The sequence below is a fragment of the Cebus imitator genome, unplaced genomic scaffold (genome assembly GCF_001604975.1).
Source record: "Cebus imitator isolate Cc_AM_T3 unplaced genomic scaffold, Cebus_imitator-1.0 Scaffold98, whole genome shotgun sequence".
Taxonomy (NCBI): domain Eukaryota; kingdom Metazoa; phylum Chordata; class Mammalia; order Primates; family Cebidae; genus Cebus; species Cebus imitator.
In genome coordinates, this window is record NW_016107413.1 from 34889 (window position 1) to 54988 (window position 20100).

Below are 20100 nucleotides of genomic sequence, written 5' to 3' on the forward strand. Positions count from 1 at the left end.
ATAATCTATTACTCAAATTTTTGGCGAGAAGGTACTAATATTTCCATTTCTGTTGTCTTATACATGGTGGATCACTCCCTTATATAGGTGTGTGTATGTGTGTGTGTGTGTATACATATATATTTTAACCATTAGTTAATTCAGTAAGGATTAACATTTTTTTCCATAATGGATTTCTACATAAGGGTAGTGCAAATTTGGATTCTAAGTCCATTTATAGCTTAAGTTTAGGAAAATTTCTCTTCTCTGACACTAGAGTAACTGGGAGAAACATTCTTTGTTGTGAAAGGAATTATTCAATTCGCCTTTTCATTCAGGGTGCAGTTCTTCAATACTTCTGTTTTAGGGTTGGGTTTCAGCTCCAAATTCCTTTTTCACCACTGCCCAAGGCCTTAATTATCTTTATATAGTATTAATACTTGTGCCTCTAGAAGATAAAGGTTGTCTTATTTCTATCCCTTCTTTTCAATGTAAAGCCCAGAATACAAAGACCTAAAACAATGAATAAATTGCAACTTATTTTTTAAAAGCATACATAGCTGAGCTTGCATGAACCAAAGCAAAATTTGTAAGTTGTGAAAACAAAGAGAGAACTGAAAGCCAGAACATTATAGCATCAGCTCAGTCCTAGGTTTTTTTTGAAAGGTGAGGTTCAAATTAGCTCAATTTATCACATTAGTGAAATTAAAAACCTGTCTTCCACATTTCACATTCTATGTTTCTGGTATTTTAAATGATAAGAAAAAATTCATTTTCTAATATTTATCTGTTGATGAAATTTATAACACTTATAAAAAAACAGATAATGATATCTGATGATACCACATGTAGGTCATTATGTCTTATAAAACATTTTTTATATTCATTTCAAACTATGAATGCTATCTGAAATGTGTAACGTTTAATTACTCTTTAAAGGAATTAGAAATCACTCTACACTAAATTCAGATTGCTATGATTGCATGCCAAAATAAATACTTATATCATGTTTCCTTAGCTCTTTTTACCGTGTATTCCATAAAGATTATACATTGGCCTAACCTAAATATATACAATAATATATATACAATATATATATAATATATATATAATATATACAATAATGTCACCTTACATTCGTATACAGCGCTTCACATTTTAAAACTATTTTTATGTATTCTCTTTACATCTCCATAATCCTATAAAGAGGTGGGTATTATTATTTTTTTCCCTTGATAACTGCCATAATAAATTCATGGAATCCACATAAGGAAGACAATAAAAAAAGTAAACAACAACAAAAAATTCAAATGAGAAAATGAAGGGACTTGCTCAAAGTTACACAACTGGTAGGAATAGAATAACCCAATTTTTACAATGTCTTAGTTCAGGGCTCCTTCCATTTCACCCCACTATTCAAAATTTGAATTACCTACATAACCAAATGGATGATACCATGTATAATAAAGAAATAAGCTATAATCATAAAAAATACCTAAAATAGCCAATTGTCATGTAAAAGATACATAGCAAACTGACGGGTAAAGAAAATATTTCAAAAATTCTTACTGGATATTCAAGGAGATCTACTGGCTGACGGAAAGGCTCTGAATCTTCACATTGAAATATGAGATTTAACAATTCTTCACACTGTTTCTTCCATGCTTGAATATCGTAAGACTGGGCTCTATTACGTAATCTTCTTCTAGGCTGATGGTCCTGCAATAAAAGGGTTCAAATATATTAATAAAAGAGCACTTACCCAATAAAATTTGTATTTTTAATGCAGCCTTAGATAATCGGGTAATATATAATAATTCAAATAAAAGAAAATATTAACCAAGTTCTGAAAAACATGCATTTTGTAATTGAAACTAATTTGAAATACTTAATGTCTTTTAAAATGCTAAGAATAAAAAAAAAAGCAAAAAGCTCTTAACACATTTTAATTCATATAAAGTACTTCTGCTAAAACTAAAACTATATTACCTTTCTTTTTCGAGTAGAAGTTCCTGGCATATCAGCGTCTTTCTCTTCTTCCTTTGAGGCAAGAATTTATCAGATTCATAAAACATTTTAGATGTCATTATACTTTATAGTTGATTAATTAGCAATTATTTCCTTTACATACTGGAACACCTGTAATGTATATGCTGGGGCACTTTACTTACTCATTGAAAAGTCTCCCCCCATTAAAAAAATTATTTGTAACTATAACAAGAATATTCTAATGCCAGTTTTTTTTAAAGTTAACTACACTAGACAAAAAATAATTTTCACAATAGCTTTTACCCGAAAACCACCATATGTAAATTCTTTTTATATAGTGAATATCAATATAGTAATCATAATGAAACATTACATACCTCAGAATCAGACAAAACTTTCTTCTTCATTGAATTATAAAGTGGAATTATGTTATAACAAGTCTGATCCCTACATAACAAGGAAATGTTAACATGTAAGATTAGAGCCATGATAAATTTTTTCCTAAAACCATATATATGTTCCTAAAACCATATATGTATGTGGCCATATATATAGTTTTTTATATATATAATCTATACATAAAAAATATCTATGTATCTATATATAAAATATGTATATGACCATATATGTGGCTATATCATACACACACACACACACACACACACACACACACAAAACACACACACACACATTTTTTTTTGAGATGGAGTTTCGCTCTTATTGCTCAGGCTGGAGTGCTATGCCACATCTCAGGTTACTGCAACCTCCACCTCCCGGGTTCAAGTGATTCTCCTGCCTCAACCTCCAGAGTAGCTGGGATTACAGGCATGCACCACCAAGCACAGCAAATTTTGCATTTTTAGTAGAGATGGGGTTTCCCCATGTTGGTCAGGCTGGTCTTGAACTCATGGCCTCAGGTGCCACCCTCGGCCTCCCAAAGTGCTGCGATTACAGCAGCCACCACAGGTGAGCCATCGCACCTGGCCAACTAAAACCATATTTTAAAATAAAGGTTGGAACTGAAGCCTTGCATTCTCCATAGGCTTACTCCACTAACTTGTGCACACACATTTGACCCTGACCCCTCCACTCTATGTAGAGCTTTCAGTGTGGCCTGGCTATATCATTACACCAAACCCAATTCTCATACCCCAGTCTTTGCTTAGGTATCTGCTGTGCTTCTTCCATTCCTGTCTTCAAACAGCTAATATGCTTCTTGACTCCCAACTCTTTCTTTTATAAGTATTTCCTACAACTTTGTTCTTAGGCATCTTCTCTTGACACCGTACCTTTTGCTGTGATAACTTTATATATTTGTGGTTTATCTGTGTAAATGCAAATTTCCTGCAATGTGTCCTCACCTTTCTCCTGAGCATCCTACCACCACCTAAAATTCCACACGTCTAAACTTAATAGTGACTCCCTTGTTCCTTTTTCTATTTTTTTTAAACAACATATCATTGAGAATCTTGGTTTTTCACTATTTCTTCCACTTCCTCCTCCTTATAAACCCAATCAGTAGTCAATTGCTGTGAACTCTATCCCCAAGGGTGTCTGGGCATCTGTCCCATTCTCACTTCCATAAATTAAGCCCTCATCACCTCTTACTTGGTCAACTGTAGCAGTCAATCTGCTATTTATGCTTTTTGTCTCTTCTCTATCAATTAATATTTGACACTGCAGTCAAATTAATACTTTTAAGGAACAGTATAAAACATTTTATTCTCATGTTAAAACACTTTCAACAGCCCTTTGCTCTCAGAGCTCGTATTTTAAAAGTCTACCTTAGAATGGCAGGCACTCAAGGCCACCCAAGATTTGGCCCCAACTCAAATTTATAGCACTGTATCTTACTATGACTTCTACTCATATACTGTCTACTTCACCCAATTTATATTGCCCTAATTAAACCTTCCTACCTCATGTTACTCCTTATCCCTGGAATGGCTTTCTTTTCATCTAATGTTTCCTTGATCTAACAATATCTACCTTGTATATAATGTCTTCTTAACATATTTCTCCTCCCCTATATCTGAATCCCCATCATCACAGCAAAAAGTGATCCCATTCTCATCTAAACTTTTATACAATTCTCTTATTACTTGTCAGTTTTCCTTATAGTTTTTTCGACTTATCTATCCCATGAAGCTGTATTAAGAGGATAAAAACAGTACCTCCAAGAATCCATTACATTACTTTGTATGTATCAATTGCTTGAAATGTTGTCAAATAACTCAATTAAAAAGTACAATAATCAAAATTTCAAATACTTGATACCTTGAAAACTAGCTGCTATAAAAAACATTTTTAAACAACTATACACATCTAAAAAAAATGCCACCAATTTATTTTTAGGCATGTACAATCCAAATACTTTAAGTATTACATGAATCTGCTTTCAAAGACATTTCAAAGTAGCTGGTTGAAAGAAATACATTTCACAGACTATTCCAAATGTATTAACAATTTTCATCTAAATTATTTCACTGAAATATGAATATACCATGTCATGTAGTTCTATCGATTTTCTTCAAAAAATAAAATAAAAAAAGACATACATACACATAGTTATAACACTTATAAAAAATTACTGACATTAAGAGTCTTCAGAATAACAATTACTAATTTCACTAAGAAAAACAAAAGCCTGGCAATAGAAGCCCCTAAACCATTCGGAAAGCAAAAGATTTCTTAGGTAGAGAAAGGGTACAAAATTTACCTTACTACTTATGTTTGGTGTTTTCTTACACTTAAATGACCTGCATTCCTCGGTTTAAAACAATTAATCAAAAAGGAACCCAAAGATTATGTTCATTAATGAGAATGATGCAGGGATGTTTATTTAAAAAAAAAAAAAAAAAAACTGAATAATCCTGAATTTTTTATTATCTAAAAATGAAAGTTGGTAATAGCTATGTAAGTAAGCTTTTAAAATGCACTGTTACTACTTCTCAACCAGAAAAAAAAATTCAATATAAATAACATGGAATCAGAGCAGTCTTTGTACAAAATATATAATTCATTTCTCTGCCTTCAACCTAGGAGACTCAATTCATTCTATGACTACATAAAATCCTTAAGGCAGGGAAGGGAAAGTAATTCTGCCTTACTAAATAGTGGTTATCACACTTGTTATCGGATCAATGAGGAAGTAAACTTGACTTTGAAGAAGAATCATGAAAGTTAAATTCAGTCTCTTGCTGGACTACTTAAATACTTGTTAATATACTTGACAGGGGCAATATACTGTTAGGATGAAAACTTCTCAAATCAGATGGCAGACACTCATTTACTGTGCAACCTTATACATGTTAACCACCAAAGGCCATAGTTTCCTCAATGCAAAATTACAGAACTGATCACTTCCACCCATAAGATTATTTGGGTTAGAAGAGTTAACATAGGTAAAACATTACATGTTAAGTAAATCTTTACTATGACAATTGTCCAACAATTAGGTTGAGGAAAGAATCTGTTTTTTAACTGTAAAACACAATGGTAATGCAATTTTTTTTTTAGTTCATTCTGTTTTTAAATTTTTTTTATTTTTTTTGAGACATAGTCTCACTCTGTCACCCAGGCTGGAGTGCAATGGTTGCACTCTCAGCTCACTGCAACCGCCACCCTCCTGGGTTCAAGCAGTTCTCCTGCCTCAGCCTCCCAAGTAGCTGGGATTATAGGTGCGTGCCATCATACCCAGCTAATTTTTGTATTTTTAAGTAGGGATGGGGGTTTCACCATGTTGGTCAAGCTGGTCTCGAACTCCTAGCCCCATGATCCACTCGCCTCAGCCTCCCAAAGTGCTGGGATTACAGGTGTAAGCCATCGTGCCTGGCTTGATTTCATTCTTAATATTAGCTAATGAACTAAATGTTTCTTCTGAAACCTGGGATTGAACCAAGGACCTTTGGATCTTCAGTCTAATACTCTTCCAACTGAGCTATTTCAGCTACTCTTAAATGCTGCTTCTTTACCAACAGTATCTTTTCTATTTTAAGAGTAACTATAGTGCCATCAATTATTACAACTATCATAATTAAGTATGAAAAAATAACTTACTTTATAAAATGCAGAAGAAGATCAGTCACGAATTTAGCAGATTTCACAATAGGGCTTCCAGGCTCATTAAATGTTCGTGTATTATGCTCTATGTATCGAACTTCCCACATTAGGGAAGAAACCCGCCTTAAAAAAACAAAATATATGTCTCAACTTCCTTATATTTAGAAATATGTGTACATGATTTAAAACCAAGATATTCCAACTTTTCAATTTAAGTCTAAGCCAATCATAAAAACCATTGGTCTATAGTCATTTTCAAAGAAACATAACTAAATTTGTATTCGGGGAAAAAAGAGAGGGGCAACCATAATTATGTATTTGCATGTAAGATGTCTGGAACACACCAGGCTATTAACAATGCCCTCTTTTTGGAAGGGAGAATGTCTAAAACGGGAGTGGCAGGAGAGGAGACACAGGAGAGTTTTAAGTTTTGGCTTTATATATTTTTATCATGAATACTGTCATTTTTTGGTAATAAAGACGCCTGACTTCTGAACAAAAAAGGACACAAGTAATTTAAATTTAATTATATTACTGGTAATCAAATGACATGTAAAAATGAAAAGTTAACTGACAGCCCACTTATGAGATACAAAACCACAAACATATAGTATGTTAGTTTACCAAGAAACTTAACTAAAAGAGAATTATTTTCTGAACACTTAATTGACAATGCCAAAATAAATTCTGCAGTTTTATAATTTTATTTCTGTAAGTAAATAAAAAACCAAGGGCAACTTTTGAGAATATTATCTGTGTCCTGACTTAAAATAATAAAGAAAACAGAAAATCTTAATGATTGTGAACAGGAATACAATTACATGGAATAAAAAAAACACTATATAATTGTGGACACAGAAACATAAAGAAAAATTTCTGTGCATTTCAAATAGATTCACAAGGCTCACTCTAAAAACAGAATCACAGGTATCTTCAGTGTATCATATAGAAAACTGTGTGTAAAATAAAACATTAGATTAGTACCAGCAGGGCAAACTGACAGTAGTAGTTTAACAAGAGACTGAACTAGAAGTATCAGACAGGAAAAAACAAACTGCAAGAAGTCTTACGCCAATGAGCAAAGGAGGAAGCAAAAACCTTTAAACAGTGATATGGCACTGGAAAGCATCGTTGTATTGAGTAAGAACAACACTCAGGTTTATAACTGAGTTTCTTATCACGTTGGAAAACAGGCAATTTCTAATTCATGTAAGTACTGTGTTCCAAAAGTTTTTTTTTCCCCCTAAATTGGCTAAAAAACTAGGGTAATGCTAAAAGCCTATTTAAAATATAATGTATCTTAAAATACAGATGTTCCTCAACTAACGATGGGGTTACATCCTAATAAACCCATTGTGAGTTCAAAATACCATTAAGTCGAAAATGCATGCAATATACTTAACCTAGCAAATATTATTGCTCCGCCAAGCCTACCTCAAACATGCTCAGAACATTTACATCAGCCTACAGTTGGGCAAAATCATATGGCAACACAGTATGCTGTACAATATGGGTTTAACCTCATTATCACAAAGCTGACTGCGAGCTACTGGGAGCTATAGCTCACTGCTGTTCCTCAGTATCATGAAAGAATACATCACAAGTCCAGAAAAAGATCAAAATTCAAAATCAAGCAAGGTTTCTATCGAATGCATATTCCTTTCACATCACTGCAAAGCTGAAAAATCTAAGTCAAATCATTTTAAGTCAGGAACCTTATGTATAGTATATGTCAGCAATTATCATGTTGAGCAATGTGTGAGATGTTTACAACAATACTGGAAGATATGAGCAGCTTATCTTTCTAGTGGCAGTCCAACTAGTGTATGTATACAAACAAAATTCTTTCCTTCTCATCCACCCATGTTTTGTTTTGTCTTGTCTCTGAAGCACTAGGTTTAACTTCCAATCTTTAGCAATTTAGAGGGTAAGGGAGAAAGAGGAATATAGTGAAGAACTCATTTAAACTTCCAACACCTGATACTGAAAAAGACTTGAGGACTGCTTTGAGGGTAGGATGGTTGGGAAGCACATAGCATAGGGGATTTTCTTTTTATCTCTATGCTTTTGGAGAAATATCAAGGAAGCAACAGCAATTACACCTAACAAGATCAGAAAAATCTTTAGAACCTAAAGTCTAATATCTTAGTTTTCTTTATTCCAGTGGTTCTCAATCAAGGATAATTACACTTCCCAGAAGACATGGAACAATGTCTGAATACATTTTTGGTTTTCAAAACTAGGGGGGCTGCTACTGGCATCTAGTGGGTACAGGAAAAGGATAGCCCCTCACAATGAGATACAGAAACACAATTTAAGTAAGAAAAAGAACCAAAGGCACATTTTACATAGAAAAACATTACTACAAAATATGAGTAAAACTTCTCTAAGTTAAAAAGAATAATAATGGAAAGGACTTCAGTAATAACTGGTCACAGAAAGAAACTTTTAATGCAATGTTATACAAATTAAATTGTTGGACTGCAAAGTAAAAGTCATAAAAAAAATTAAAACTAAAAACAGGATTCCACTATGTAAAAACTGGAAACATTTTTTTTAACAAAACATTTTAGGTACTAGAAGATTAAAGACATTTATCAAAATTACCTAGATAATGCAAATTAATCAAAATTATGCCTGGGCTGTTTAATTCTGTTTCATGATAAACTACAACTATGAAAAACTGAATATTTTCAAGTATCAGTGTTTTAAGTAATGAAAGGTGAATATAGGCAAAATAAGAACAAAATACTTAATAGAAATATAAAATTTTTATTATATACTCTATTAAAAATCAATGAACAAATACATATTTTAATGTTATTTAGGAGAAAATGAAATACTTTGCCATGCTTTATAAAGCACAACATAAAGACAGTGAGCATCAAATCATTTCACCCTCTAGGAAAAACAGTATCTAGGAACTGTATTTTAAGTGTCTAAAGACCAGCAGCATGGGCATTACTGTTAGAAATGCAGAATCTCGGCCAAGTGCAGTGGCTCATGCCTGTAATCCCAGCACTTTGTGAGGCCGATGAATGCCGATCACAAGGTCAGGAGTCTGAGACCAGCCTGGGCAATATGGCGAAACTCCATCTCTACTGAAAATACAAAAATCAGCCAGGCATGGTGGTGTGCACATGTAGTCCCAGCTACATGGGAAGCTGAGGCATAAAAATCGCTAGAGCCTGGGAGGTGGAGGCTGCAGTGAACCAAGATTGCACCCTGCACTCCAGCCTGGGTGACAGAGCGAGACTGTCTCAAAAAAAAAGAAATGCAGAATCTCAGGTCCTACTCTAATCTACTGAATAAAATTCTACATTTTAGTATAATCTCCACGTGATTCATATGTACATTTGTATACACAAAAAGTTGAGAAACACTGCTAAATAAGATTAGTAAATGGAAAGATCACCAGCTTTAATAGTAGCTATCAAATGGTTCTAACCTGTAAAACCTGTTTTCCAGTCTTTGTTTAATTGTACTTAGATCCGTTGGATATGCCACTACTGTGCAATACATGGGATAGGCTTGCAGATCCACAGGGGCCACAAATGCTGAAGCAATATCTAAAACAAATAGATAAGTTTGTGAATTTATTTTTGTATGCTTAAAATAACTAAGGAAAAATTCTGTTTGAAATAAGACTTAAAAAGTCCTAACCTACATAATCATTAGTCTGCCATTGTCTTTTCATAAAAAATATAACTCAGCAGACATAAAAAAATAGTCTCACTTTTTATTATGTCTACATTTACATTGCCAAATTCTGGAGCTATTTTTTTATTCACAGGTTCACAGTTGGTCGTTCCTGAAATCTGTATTTGACAAAGCCATTCTATTAACACTGTTAACATATTGCATTCAAATCTAACCTTTGACTTTCTCAAAACTTATTCCCCTTGTCTCAACTTTACATTATTCTGTGAAATATCAGACAAGTAGAGAAAAGGAAACAGGACCAGAAGTTTTGATTCAGTGACACTACTGACCCAATGACACACTGTAAAGTTGTACAGTGTAACTGTAACTACTTAAAATCACTTGCAATTTTTTGCTTGTTCACCTATAAAACTACTTTATAAAATACTAAAATATTGCTAAAATTATTTAAGGTAGTATTTATAAGGCTATTCCTATAAAGTGTTGGCATTTTAGAAAATACTTCTGATTTGAGTATTCCTCAATCTCTGTTTCTATCCAGTGTCTTCAGCTCTTCATACTCATGATGATTTCTCTCTAGACTCTGAAGGTGTTTACTTACTGAGGGAGTGGGTTGCTATAAACTACCACAGAGTCTAGAGTTACTTCACAGGCCCTGAACTCAGATAATCAAGTTTTGTGGTCATTGTTTTCTTTTCTTTTAATGAGGCAAAACAATTCATATGCCCTATTCTCTCCCCTTAAAAAGATCCTCTTTTGTGTGTGTATATAAAGTTCGGGGAAACCAGTACAGCTATCCATATAATTATAATTCAGCTTTCAACCCTCCTTCTTCAATTCATATGTCAGTGTTTTAAATTGGGTTGTGGAGAACCCAGATTTTTTTTCAGAGATGCCTCTGGTACTTCTAGGAAGCCCTTATTCTAAAATTCAGCTAACGTAACCTAATTTACACCTGTTTTAGTTAAGTCCTGTGTTAAGACCTCATTCAAAAAGAGATTATCACTTAAAATGTTTGTAACTACTGACTTATGATACAGTGAAAAAAAAAAAAAATTGGGGGGAAATAACATTTTTTCCCATTACTTTGCTGTCTGCCAGTTTTTTCTACGCTCATGTGTTGTTTTACTTACCTAGTGTCATCAACTGGTTTATTCCTGCTACAATTCTTTCACATTCTTCATCCCTGGGATTGGTACCCCATTCTCCATCAAGAGGTTTATAGATAAGTGATCTGCATTCCACATCAGTTAAAGGAACACTGGTACCTAGTTCTTCAGGAAATACAGCTGAAATGACAATGCAGATCATTACAAATACACGGTAACTTATTAGTATTTAGGTTAGCTTTAGAATATAAAAATAATAGTCACAAAATTTAAGTATATTTTGTAGAGATACCGTAAATATACCCTTTATTTTAATTAAGGAAAGTATGTTTCAAGGATTACTAAAATTTAAATTAATTTTTAAATGATACTATATTTCTAAGTAATTCTCTAAATAATAATTACTTCTCCAAAATTATACCTGAAAATCTGTTCTATAATCAAGTTACAAGTACAGAAATTATTTCTATAAAATATGCAAAATAAAAGTTTTCTGAATCACTTCATAATTTAATTGCCATGTTTACTTTGATAAAGTATACACAAGATAAAACTGAACTAAAGTGACATTATCTAGAAATATTTCAATCAAAGCTTCAATTTTTGAATGTAGGAACAGAAAGAATTATGAAAATTGACAAATGATGCTTATGCTTGTTGTTCTAAATTATGAAGGTTATGTTTTCTGCATGCTTGAATCTTTCAGTTTTAGCTGAAGGAATCACTAGAGGATTGTGGTAACCCAAAGTCTCCAAACGTGCTAATTTTTTCTTTCGACTAGGTTTCAGTAGATACACACTAGAAAATATGCCACTGTTTGTGTACAATCAAAATTCTCATCACAAACTACAATTAAACTCTATAGGTTCATATGTATCTAAATAGAATAATAATAACCACCCTTCAATATATTTAGGTAGGAAACAAAATAGTAAATCAGTATCACTTATTCATTTAAAAAACATCCAGGGCATTACAATACCAATTGGCTTCACTGCTATCATATTCACAACAGTTCAACGTGAGCTCAAATTCAAATCTTTTTTTTTTAATAGAGAAAAGCAACAAAAAGATAAGCCATGTAATCCGGTTACAAATTGATTAAGATATTTAGTAATTTTAAATGGTTCTAATTTAGCATGAGATACAAAATATATTTTTGGCATTAAATTTTCAGAGTGATAATTACTGCAAAGAACTAAGCTTATCGGTATGACCATTTTCTCATTTCTGAGGTCTATGAGACTGGGTTTTCTTCAATTATTTTTTCTCTGACTTTGGATTACAATAACTACTGAGCAATTCAATTTATAAAAGATTATTTCTATTATGTTAGAAATTAGATGCTTTCCTTTTTGTTTTTTAAACATTTTATCTGCTGGCAGATATATTTTTTTTTTAATCAAACGATATAGAATAATGTAAAGGCATTTATGAAGTCTTTATAATCCCACTTTATAACCATAATTAAAATCTGAATATATACTTGTAACCTTTTTTTGGCTTATACAACTGTGTATGTGTGTTGCATTTTTAAAAAACAAACAAAAATGGGCAATGAAGTGGAAAAAAACTGTAATCTCCAGGCTTTGGTCCCACTGACCTTTTCTCAATACAAGGAAGATGTCTTACTCACTATCTAGGGCTAATTATTAAATCCTGAATGTCAGTCCATATGTACAATGACAGTTATTATTACCATCATTAATTTTAACTATATCTTTATTGAGCTGTTATGTGTGGCAGGCTTTATAACAAGCACTTCACATACATGATGCTATTTAATCCTCAAAGCCCCTATAACAAAGGTATTAGCTTAAACAATTTCAAAGGCCAGATCCTAAAAACCTGGGGTGTGAGGCTTTATGGAACTTGCCAAGATCACATAAAAAATGACAAGTCAGGATATGAACTGATGTCTCACTCAAAAGCCTGAACTCGTAAGTATTACATTACACTCCAAGCACTGTGCTAAAGTTAAAAAAAAATCTCTGCCTCCCAAATGCACAGTTTCTTGGGTGAGTAACAATTAATAAAACAATTTCATGTTTTGTTGTAATAAATTAATTTCAATCTTTCCTGTTAGACTATAAATTCCAAATATGGTTATGTCTATCTTCTTCACTGCTGAATCTCCCCTAATTCAATGTGTACAATAAATATTTGCTGAACCAACGTTTTCTATTTGATACTCACAACCACCCTAACTGGTAGCATGTGAGCAAATCTTAAACAATTTCTTAAGAAATTAACTCCATAATGCAGAGAAAAAAACCCAACATACACTTACCATTATTAGGTATAAGCTCCATATCCCAAGGACTCATCTTTTCTGTATCTCCATTGTCCCAGCTTAAAGAAAGAAAAATCATTATATTAAAAAATCTAAATTATTGTATCACAATTTTAATGAAATCAATTATCAAAATAATTGCTTCTGTGTTTAAAACAAGTCTCTTTATCTTGTAATAGATGGGAAAAAAATTCAAAGCAAGCCTAGGTGAACTAAAATATAACAAATATTTCCTTACCAAACATTGTAGCATTGAAACAGACTATCAGGGTACTCAAGTTGAAGAGGTTCCTGGCTTTCAATTGTTCCAAACCACCAGGCATCATCTATGACAGACCTGAAGCGGTCACCTGGCAAATAACAAAAACTATCTCATTACTTTGAAATGCATGGCTGCTGTGACTACTTTTTCCTAATGTAAACCTTTAGGTACCTAAACTGCCTGTATGATTTCAGAAGACAAAAAGTGACCCACACACTCCAAAAATAAGTAAGTACGATCAGCAATACCAACAGAAAAAAGCTATTTAGTAAGCATACTTGAAGTGTGACTTAACAGTTTTCAATTCTATTTCTTAGATTTCATTAAGGTATAGAGAAATTCACTTGTTTTAGGAATTTTTACCAATCTAGCATTTTAAATTCCTCATTAACACTATACCCAAACTTTTCACTCAAATAAAATTAAAATTTAGATAAGTTCTACTCAACAATTACTTCGTCTATTTTTAATTTCTTACTAACTGTAGGCAAGTTTCCCAACCATCAATCAAGACTTCACCCTAAAAACAACAAACAACATGAAATACAACTTGTCTTCCTTCATTTCAAACTCCCTTAATACTCACTCACTCTCCCTTTCCTGTAAAAGGAAACAAAAATAAAACAACTAATCTTTTTAAAACAGAGGACTCTCCTTGTTTCTGTTTCCTTATCTAATTGCTGTCATCATATTACTTAACCTGCTTTTTCCCAAAGACCTGAGTAAGCTATAAATGCTATGGCCTTTTCTTATCTAAATCTTCTCAAGTTCCTTCTGTGTCATAAGTAAACTGTAAGTCACTTACTTCCTTTATGCAATGCCTTCCTGTTCCTTAGCTGTCACAGTACTTGAGTTTTCTCCTGGCTAGCATAGGATAGAGTCTGAAACACTTCGGTTCAACTAATGTATCTGTGTTAAGTCTGAATACATTATTTTTTGACTTCATTTTCCTTGTCTATCAAATAGAAATAGTGATGTCTACCTCCCAGCAGTTTTTGAGTAACACGTTCTATTAAAGAACTCTACATTGTTGACATGCTGTTAAGTCAAAATGAAGTTAGCAATTATCTGAATCAGTTTTATTTTTAAACTCAAAGAGAAAAGTATTTATGTTCTCATTTTCTTACCAAAAATGATTTAGAAGTTGAAAAAATATATAGCATAAAATGAATTAAAAATCAGAAAAACAAGGTAAAAAAAGAAAAGTAGAGCCAGGAGTAAGTTAATAGAACACAACTGCATGTTGTTGACAGTTGTTCCTCAGATGCATACTAGTGACACTAAACTTAACAAAAAGCTACTATATAATTTAATAAGAAGCATTCTTGACACCAGCACATAAAGAGTTTCAAAGAGTTGTGTCTTATGACCCTACACAGAATGATCATTATGCTAAAGAGGAAGAACTGAGCAATGTGTGCTTAACCACAATGAACGGTAGGTAGAATAACAATAACGTTAAGCAAAGAACCTGGACTACTACCAGTCTGAAGTACACCACTAAGAGTAAGCCTTAACACATTTCTAAGGAGGGCTAAAGTAAAAATTACTAACGTGATTTTAAATGCCAGTCTGTGGATAACTGCATCTATTCCGAGACATGAAAGACTAATTAGATACTAACTTTAGATAAATATTAACCTATAAATTAGAATAAAATTATAAGATCCAAATGAGAAAATTAGGATGCTCAACCATTTGAAATCTCTCTGATTTGTCCAATGCTAGCCATATTACTTTGCTAAGATTATAAGCTCACTTCTGACATATTCCGGCGCTTTGAGCCATATTATCTGTTCTGCAATTTATTGGCAAATTCATGTCCTTAAAAAATAAGATTCATCATAACAAGTAACGTATGTGAATAATTAAAAAAATCAAATGTACCAAAGGCTGATACCCAAAACCAAGAAAAATGTTTCCATCTATTTTAACTACTACTTCTTAATTTAGAGATTACTTTATTCATCAGTTTTTGACATTAAGTATCAGAGTCGATTCCTGAATACTGGGTTTTAATTGACCAGGTCCACTTATATCCAGATTTTTCCAATAAAAAGATTTGGACCTCTGTATTGGCAGATTCTGCATCAGCAATCAAATGTAGATTGAAAATACAGTATTAGTGGGATATGAAACTCATGAATATGGAGGGCCAACTTTTGAAATCGGGGGGATTCTCCAGGATCAATTCTGGCACTTAAGTATGCACAGATTTTGGTATCCATGGGGGTCCTGGAAGCAATTCCCTGTGGATTCTAAAGGACACCTATAATCTCAATACAACTGTACATGAAAAGTATGTGTATTATATTTAATCCAGGTTCAATTTATCATCATGACTATGTAAATACCGCTTGTTCCTAAGCAAAACAGCATATAATTCCTTTCTTATATAATTTTGTTTTCCCTAAAATTAATAATTGCTTCATTTTTTTAATGCTTGGTTTTCAGTGAATTTACAATTAAGTCTTCCCACATTCTCCAACAGCTCAAGCTGTAAAAATCATTCTTAAATGTAATTTTCCACAGAGACAAACTTGTTAGACAACATATGTGTTCCAAGTTTTTCCCCCTGAAGACTTTCCTCTTGAAGGACAACTAGACTTGCTAGGTAGTTGCTATCCTGAGGCTTCTACTAAATATTACTTGGGATTCCTTTTGGCTTGTCCTGTTCTGGACTTCCTATTTTCTGAGGGGATTCCATACTTCTCCCTTTCTTGGTTTACTCCCTTATCTGATGAAACACATCTTTCAAAACTTCTAGGAAAATGCTACATGAGATGTAAATTTTCTTGCTAACTCCCATGTCCATAGTTTTGATAACTTGCATTCTCCTAATTTCTCTTTACAGAGCATATACAAGTTTATAGAAAGGACAAACCACAATGACAATGCATTCCAATGTCACTGAAGGATAAACTGGTCTATCAATTGATATGCTTTTTCAAAACATGTATGCCATATACACATCACACCATGACACATACTGATCCTGTATGAAATTTTTAAGAAAACTAATAAATGGAACATCATCTATACGTAAATTATTGCACCTTAAATGACTAAAAACTTTAAAGGATTTTAGTTTGAGACTTGTTTACAATACTAATTTTAAAGATTATAATAGGACTAACCAATAAAAGAAAAATGTCAGTTCAGCTTTAGTCCCAGTACACACTTCTTGTTAAGCTTCTTTTGGGTTCAAATTTAAATTCTGTTAATATTTTAATATAAATATTTAACTTAACATGTAAAACAATGAAAAGACAAAGTCAAATGTAATAAAAAAATGTTTGGAATTTCAGCATCAACTAAAGTTATTTTTATTCCTTAACAATACCTCTGACACAGTACCTTACTTTGCTATAATAGCAAAAAGATTTCTGATAATCTTTCCTCAATTATGAAAACTAGTAAATCACTTATTAAGAAAAAAAAAAAACACATCAAACATGTACAGCTTCTAACTAAATTACCCACCTATATTCCATCGCCTATATTTTGCATCATCAAATTGTTGTCTCAAGACTAGGAAATCTATAACGTCGGGCATATCATGGTATCTAATTGCAAACAGAAAGAAACTGATTAGGTCACATAGCTAAAATTATCTCAAAGATGCTCAAATGTATCTGAATCTTGAAAACCAATCTACAATACTAAGAAAATCATTGACCCTTTTAAGAGTCCTTACTTCATGGTAAATGATCCTCCAGTTAGTTTACCAGTATCAGGATCTAGAAAAGCAAGTTTAAGGCAGCAAAGGGTAGGTAATCCCACTTCATACTTTATGCCAACTATTTTCATAAGTTCTTGCTCCTGAGAGAGACAGACAAAATAGGAAACCATCTTTACAAAAAAAACCACAAAACAGAGAGTTAAGCATTGTTGAGAAAAAAAATTCTTCATTTAAATCTTGATGTGGATGGTGACAACCGCATACATGTAAAAATTCATTGACCTATGTACTTAAGATTTGTGCACTCTATGCAAGTTACATTAAAATTTTTAAAAAGTTTAAAAAAAGAAAAGAAGAATAAGGAAAACTTTACTAAAGTAAGTTTTCTATCACCATTCAAAGACCTATAGGTAACTTTGAACTACTGCTGACAAATCTAGAAATATGCATCAAATTTACAAATACAAAGCTTATCTTAGACTTTTTACCTAATTTTCACTAGAACTAAATTTTGTGCCCAACCCATAAACTGCATTGGAGTATATAAATTCAGTCAAATCTTGTGTTTCTCTGGCTGAAAATTAAACACCTGTTACTCTCTATGACTATTTTAATTAAACAAGTTATCTTCATGATACAGTTTCTTATAGTGTTAATAGTAACCTTTGATACAATTTTCTCTTAAATTCATAACTGTATTTTTGGGGCTATTAAATAAATCAATGTCATACCCGTAGTTCCATTTTATGCCATGGTTGTTTTTTGGGATTGATACTATATATTTTATTTTTCCGGGCCATTTCAACATAGGCTTCGTGTCCTTGTCGGAAATAATAAACCTAAAAAATAAAGTCATAATCTTAAAACCTGGATGTGTTTCCTTTAACCCAATATACAGGGTATCAACTGAATTTGCAAAGAGAAAATCTACTGCCTTTTGAGCTAACAGAAATTCTAATATTTTCTCCCGTCTTCCTTCTCTCAAGTTGTCTTAACATCACTGCATCATAACCAAAGTGTTTTAAGTAACATTCTTTGAATATACACTTAAAAGTTAAGATGAAAAGTTACTTCCTGGATAAGAACACAACTTTATTATGCCACGTGAACTTATTTAGAATTTATATATAATAAGAATTTGTATTCCTATTTATTTGAATTTATATTTATATATATAAATTTTAATTAAGTTGACGTGGCATAATAAAGTTGACTAGTAACTTTATCATCCACTTTTGTTAACTTTTTAGAAAGTGGTTTGTACATACACAGAAAACATTAAAATGAAAAATGTATTTTCACATATATTTTAATCCTTACACAAACCCTGGTAAGACAGCAGACCATACATTTCACGAAGATCAAATTGTGATTGCTGACTACTGTCTTTGAGAACTAGCACTTGAACACAGTAGTCTGACACCTACTACTAGAAGAGTGTGATTAAAAATGCTAGGTTTTTTTTTTTTTTTCTTTTTTGAGACAGAGTCTCACTCTGTTGCCAGGCTCGAGTGTAGCACAATTCCCCTGCCTCAGCCTGCCGAACAGCTGGGACTACAGACACGCGCCACCACACCTGGCTAATTTCTTGTATTTTAGTAGAGATAGTGTTTTACCATGTTGGTCAGGATGGTCTTGATCTCCTGACCTCGTGATCCACCCGCCTCGGCCTCCCAAAGTGCTGGGATTATAAACATGAGCCACCGAGCCCGGCCTAAAAATGTTAAGCTTTTTGTAACATTTTGGGATAGCCACTATCCCATACTTTCATTCTATTCATTATTACCATTGTTATTCTAGTTGTCTGGAACTTTAAATGATTAATAATGCTAAATAATGAAGACATACCTGTTCAAGAACCAGCAACTAAAAAGTCAACCTAAGCATTTTGAAAGCAAATCATTCAACAAGAAATTACAACCTTTTCTGGCCATCTTGAAATAACGTATTACATGTAATTTCACATCTTCTTGATGTTATAGGATCTGTTAAGATCTGTCACTGTAGTATACTATAATGTGGTAATGCTCTGTGCTCTTCAAGTCTTAAGAGGCATGTAGGATTTCTAAATGAATTCTTTCAGACTGTTCTTTACAAACACTCTAGCATTAAGAAATATTTGTTTTCCTTTTTTTGTTAAGTGTCAATTACCACTTTATACTGTTAGTTAGTGTCCTTTGCTAATCCTCTATTTTAATCCCCAGTTTATTTATGGTCAATCTGTTGGATACCAGATTAACACTGCCTCTTAAAATTTGTGTACAAAATAAGGAGACGTTAACCTTGAGTAAAAAATTTTGAGATTAGTTCTTACATTTCATTCTAAATTTATAATTACGTATTTTAAAACAATGATCTCATCAGTTTATTAAAAATGAAATAGGATTTTTTATTCCAAGATTATAGATGTTTTTGAAGAGCTAATAAACTATGAACACTGCGGGTAAAAAAAACACAACACTTTTTCGAAATAAAATTACATGAAAATAAAGTTCTAAATTTCATTTCTCTTTTAACATGTTATACATTAAGCTGTAAGTAAGATAAATGAGTACGTTTTAATTTAAAAAGGAAAAGAAAGCTGGCAATAAAACCCTCTTCTTAAAACATACACTCCACTTTTTAAAACATTAACAAAATTTTCAATCTTATAATATTTAGATTTACAGAAGCTTCAAAGAGAATTATCATTAGATTTTCTCTCCTAATGGTACTTTCTCTATACATAGATACAAACATCTAGAATGAAACACTTTATGAAATTGCTTCAATTTTCTAGAATTCTATTTCAAGAGCTATTAAAAATGTTTAAAATTATGTAAGAAAAAAGGATAATATAGAACTAAAAGTACCTCATCACCCATCTGTGGCACAAACGGACATCTTCGGGGAATAGTATCTGTAATCCATGTTGACGGCAACCATTCTTCTAATGTCAACCCGTTTTCAGTTAGTTCTCCCACAGCCAACCTCTACCAAAATTTAAAATATTGTTAAGTAGTAATAATAAAAGCATTAACCCACCAATCTACTCTTTAAAATAACTATAGAGATAATTAAA

General features: G+C 32.4%; 1 protein-coding gene and 1 non-coding gene across 7 annotated transcripts in view; both read right to left on the bottom strand.

Annotated features, from left to right (window-relative positions):
- The window catches only part of LOC108309848 (pleckstrin homology domain interacting protein), a 144491-nt gene that overhangs the window by 19865 nt on the left and 104526 nt on the right, over positions 1–20100 (bottom strand). For all 6 annotated transcript variants that reach the window (XM_037741289.1, XM_017536401.2, XM_037741288.1 and 3 more), the window contains 12 exons: positions 19892–20011; positions 17771–17878; positions 17055–17179; positions 16841–16923; positions 13334–13445; positions 13093–13154; positions 10827–10982; positions 9479–9599; positions 6028–6153; positions 2346–2415; positions 1969–2019; positions 1549–1698 (listed from right to left, as the gene is read on the bottom strand). In XM_037741289.1, coding sequence (XP_037597217.1) covers positions 1549–1698; positions 1969–2019; positions 2346–2415; positions 6028–6153; positions 9479–9599; positions 10827–10982; positions 13093–13154; positions 13334–13445; positions 16841–16923; positions 17055–17179; positions 17771–17878; positions 19892–20011 — 1284 coding nt within the window. The remainder of the gene's footprint in view (positions 1–1548; positions 1699–1968; positions 2020–2345; positions 2416–6027; positions 6154–9478; positions 9600–10826; positions 10983–13092; positions 13155–13333; positions 13446–16840; positions 16924–17054; positions 17180–17770; positions 17879–19891; positions 20012–20100) is intronic.
- TRNAF-GAA lies at positions 5846–5918 on the bottom strand. Its single transcript has one exon. It is a non-coding gene; the product is annotated as a tRNA-Phe (tRNA).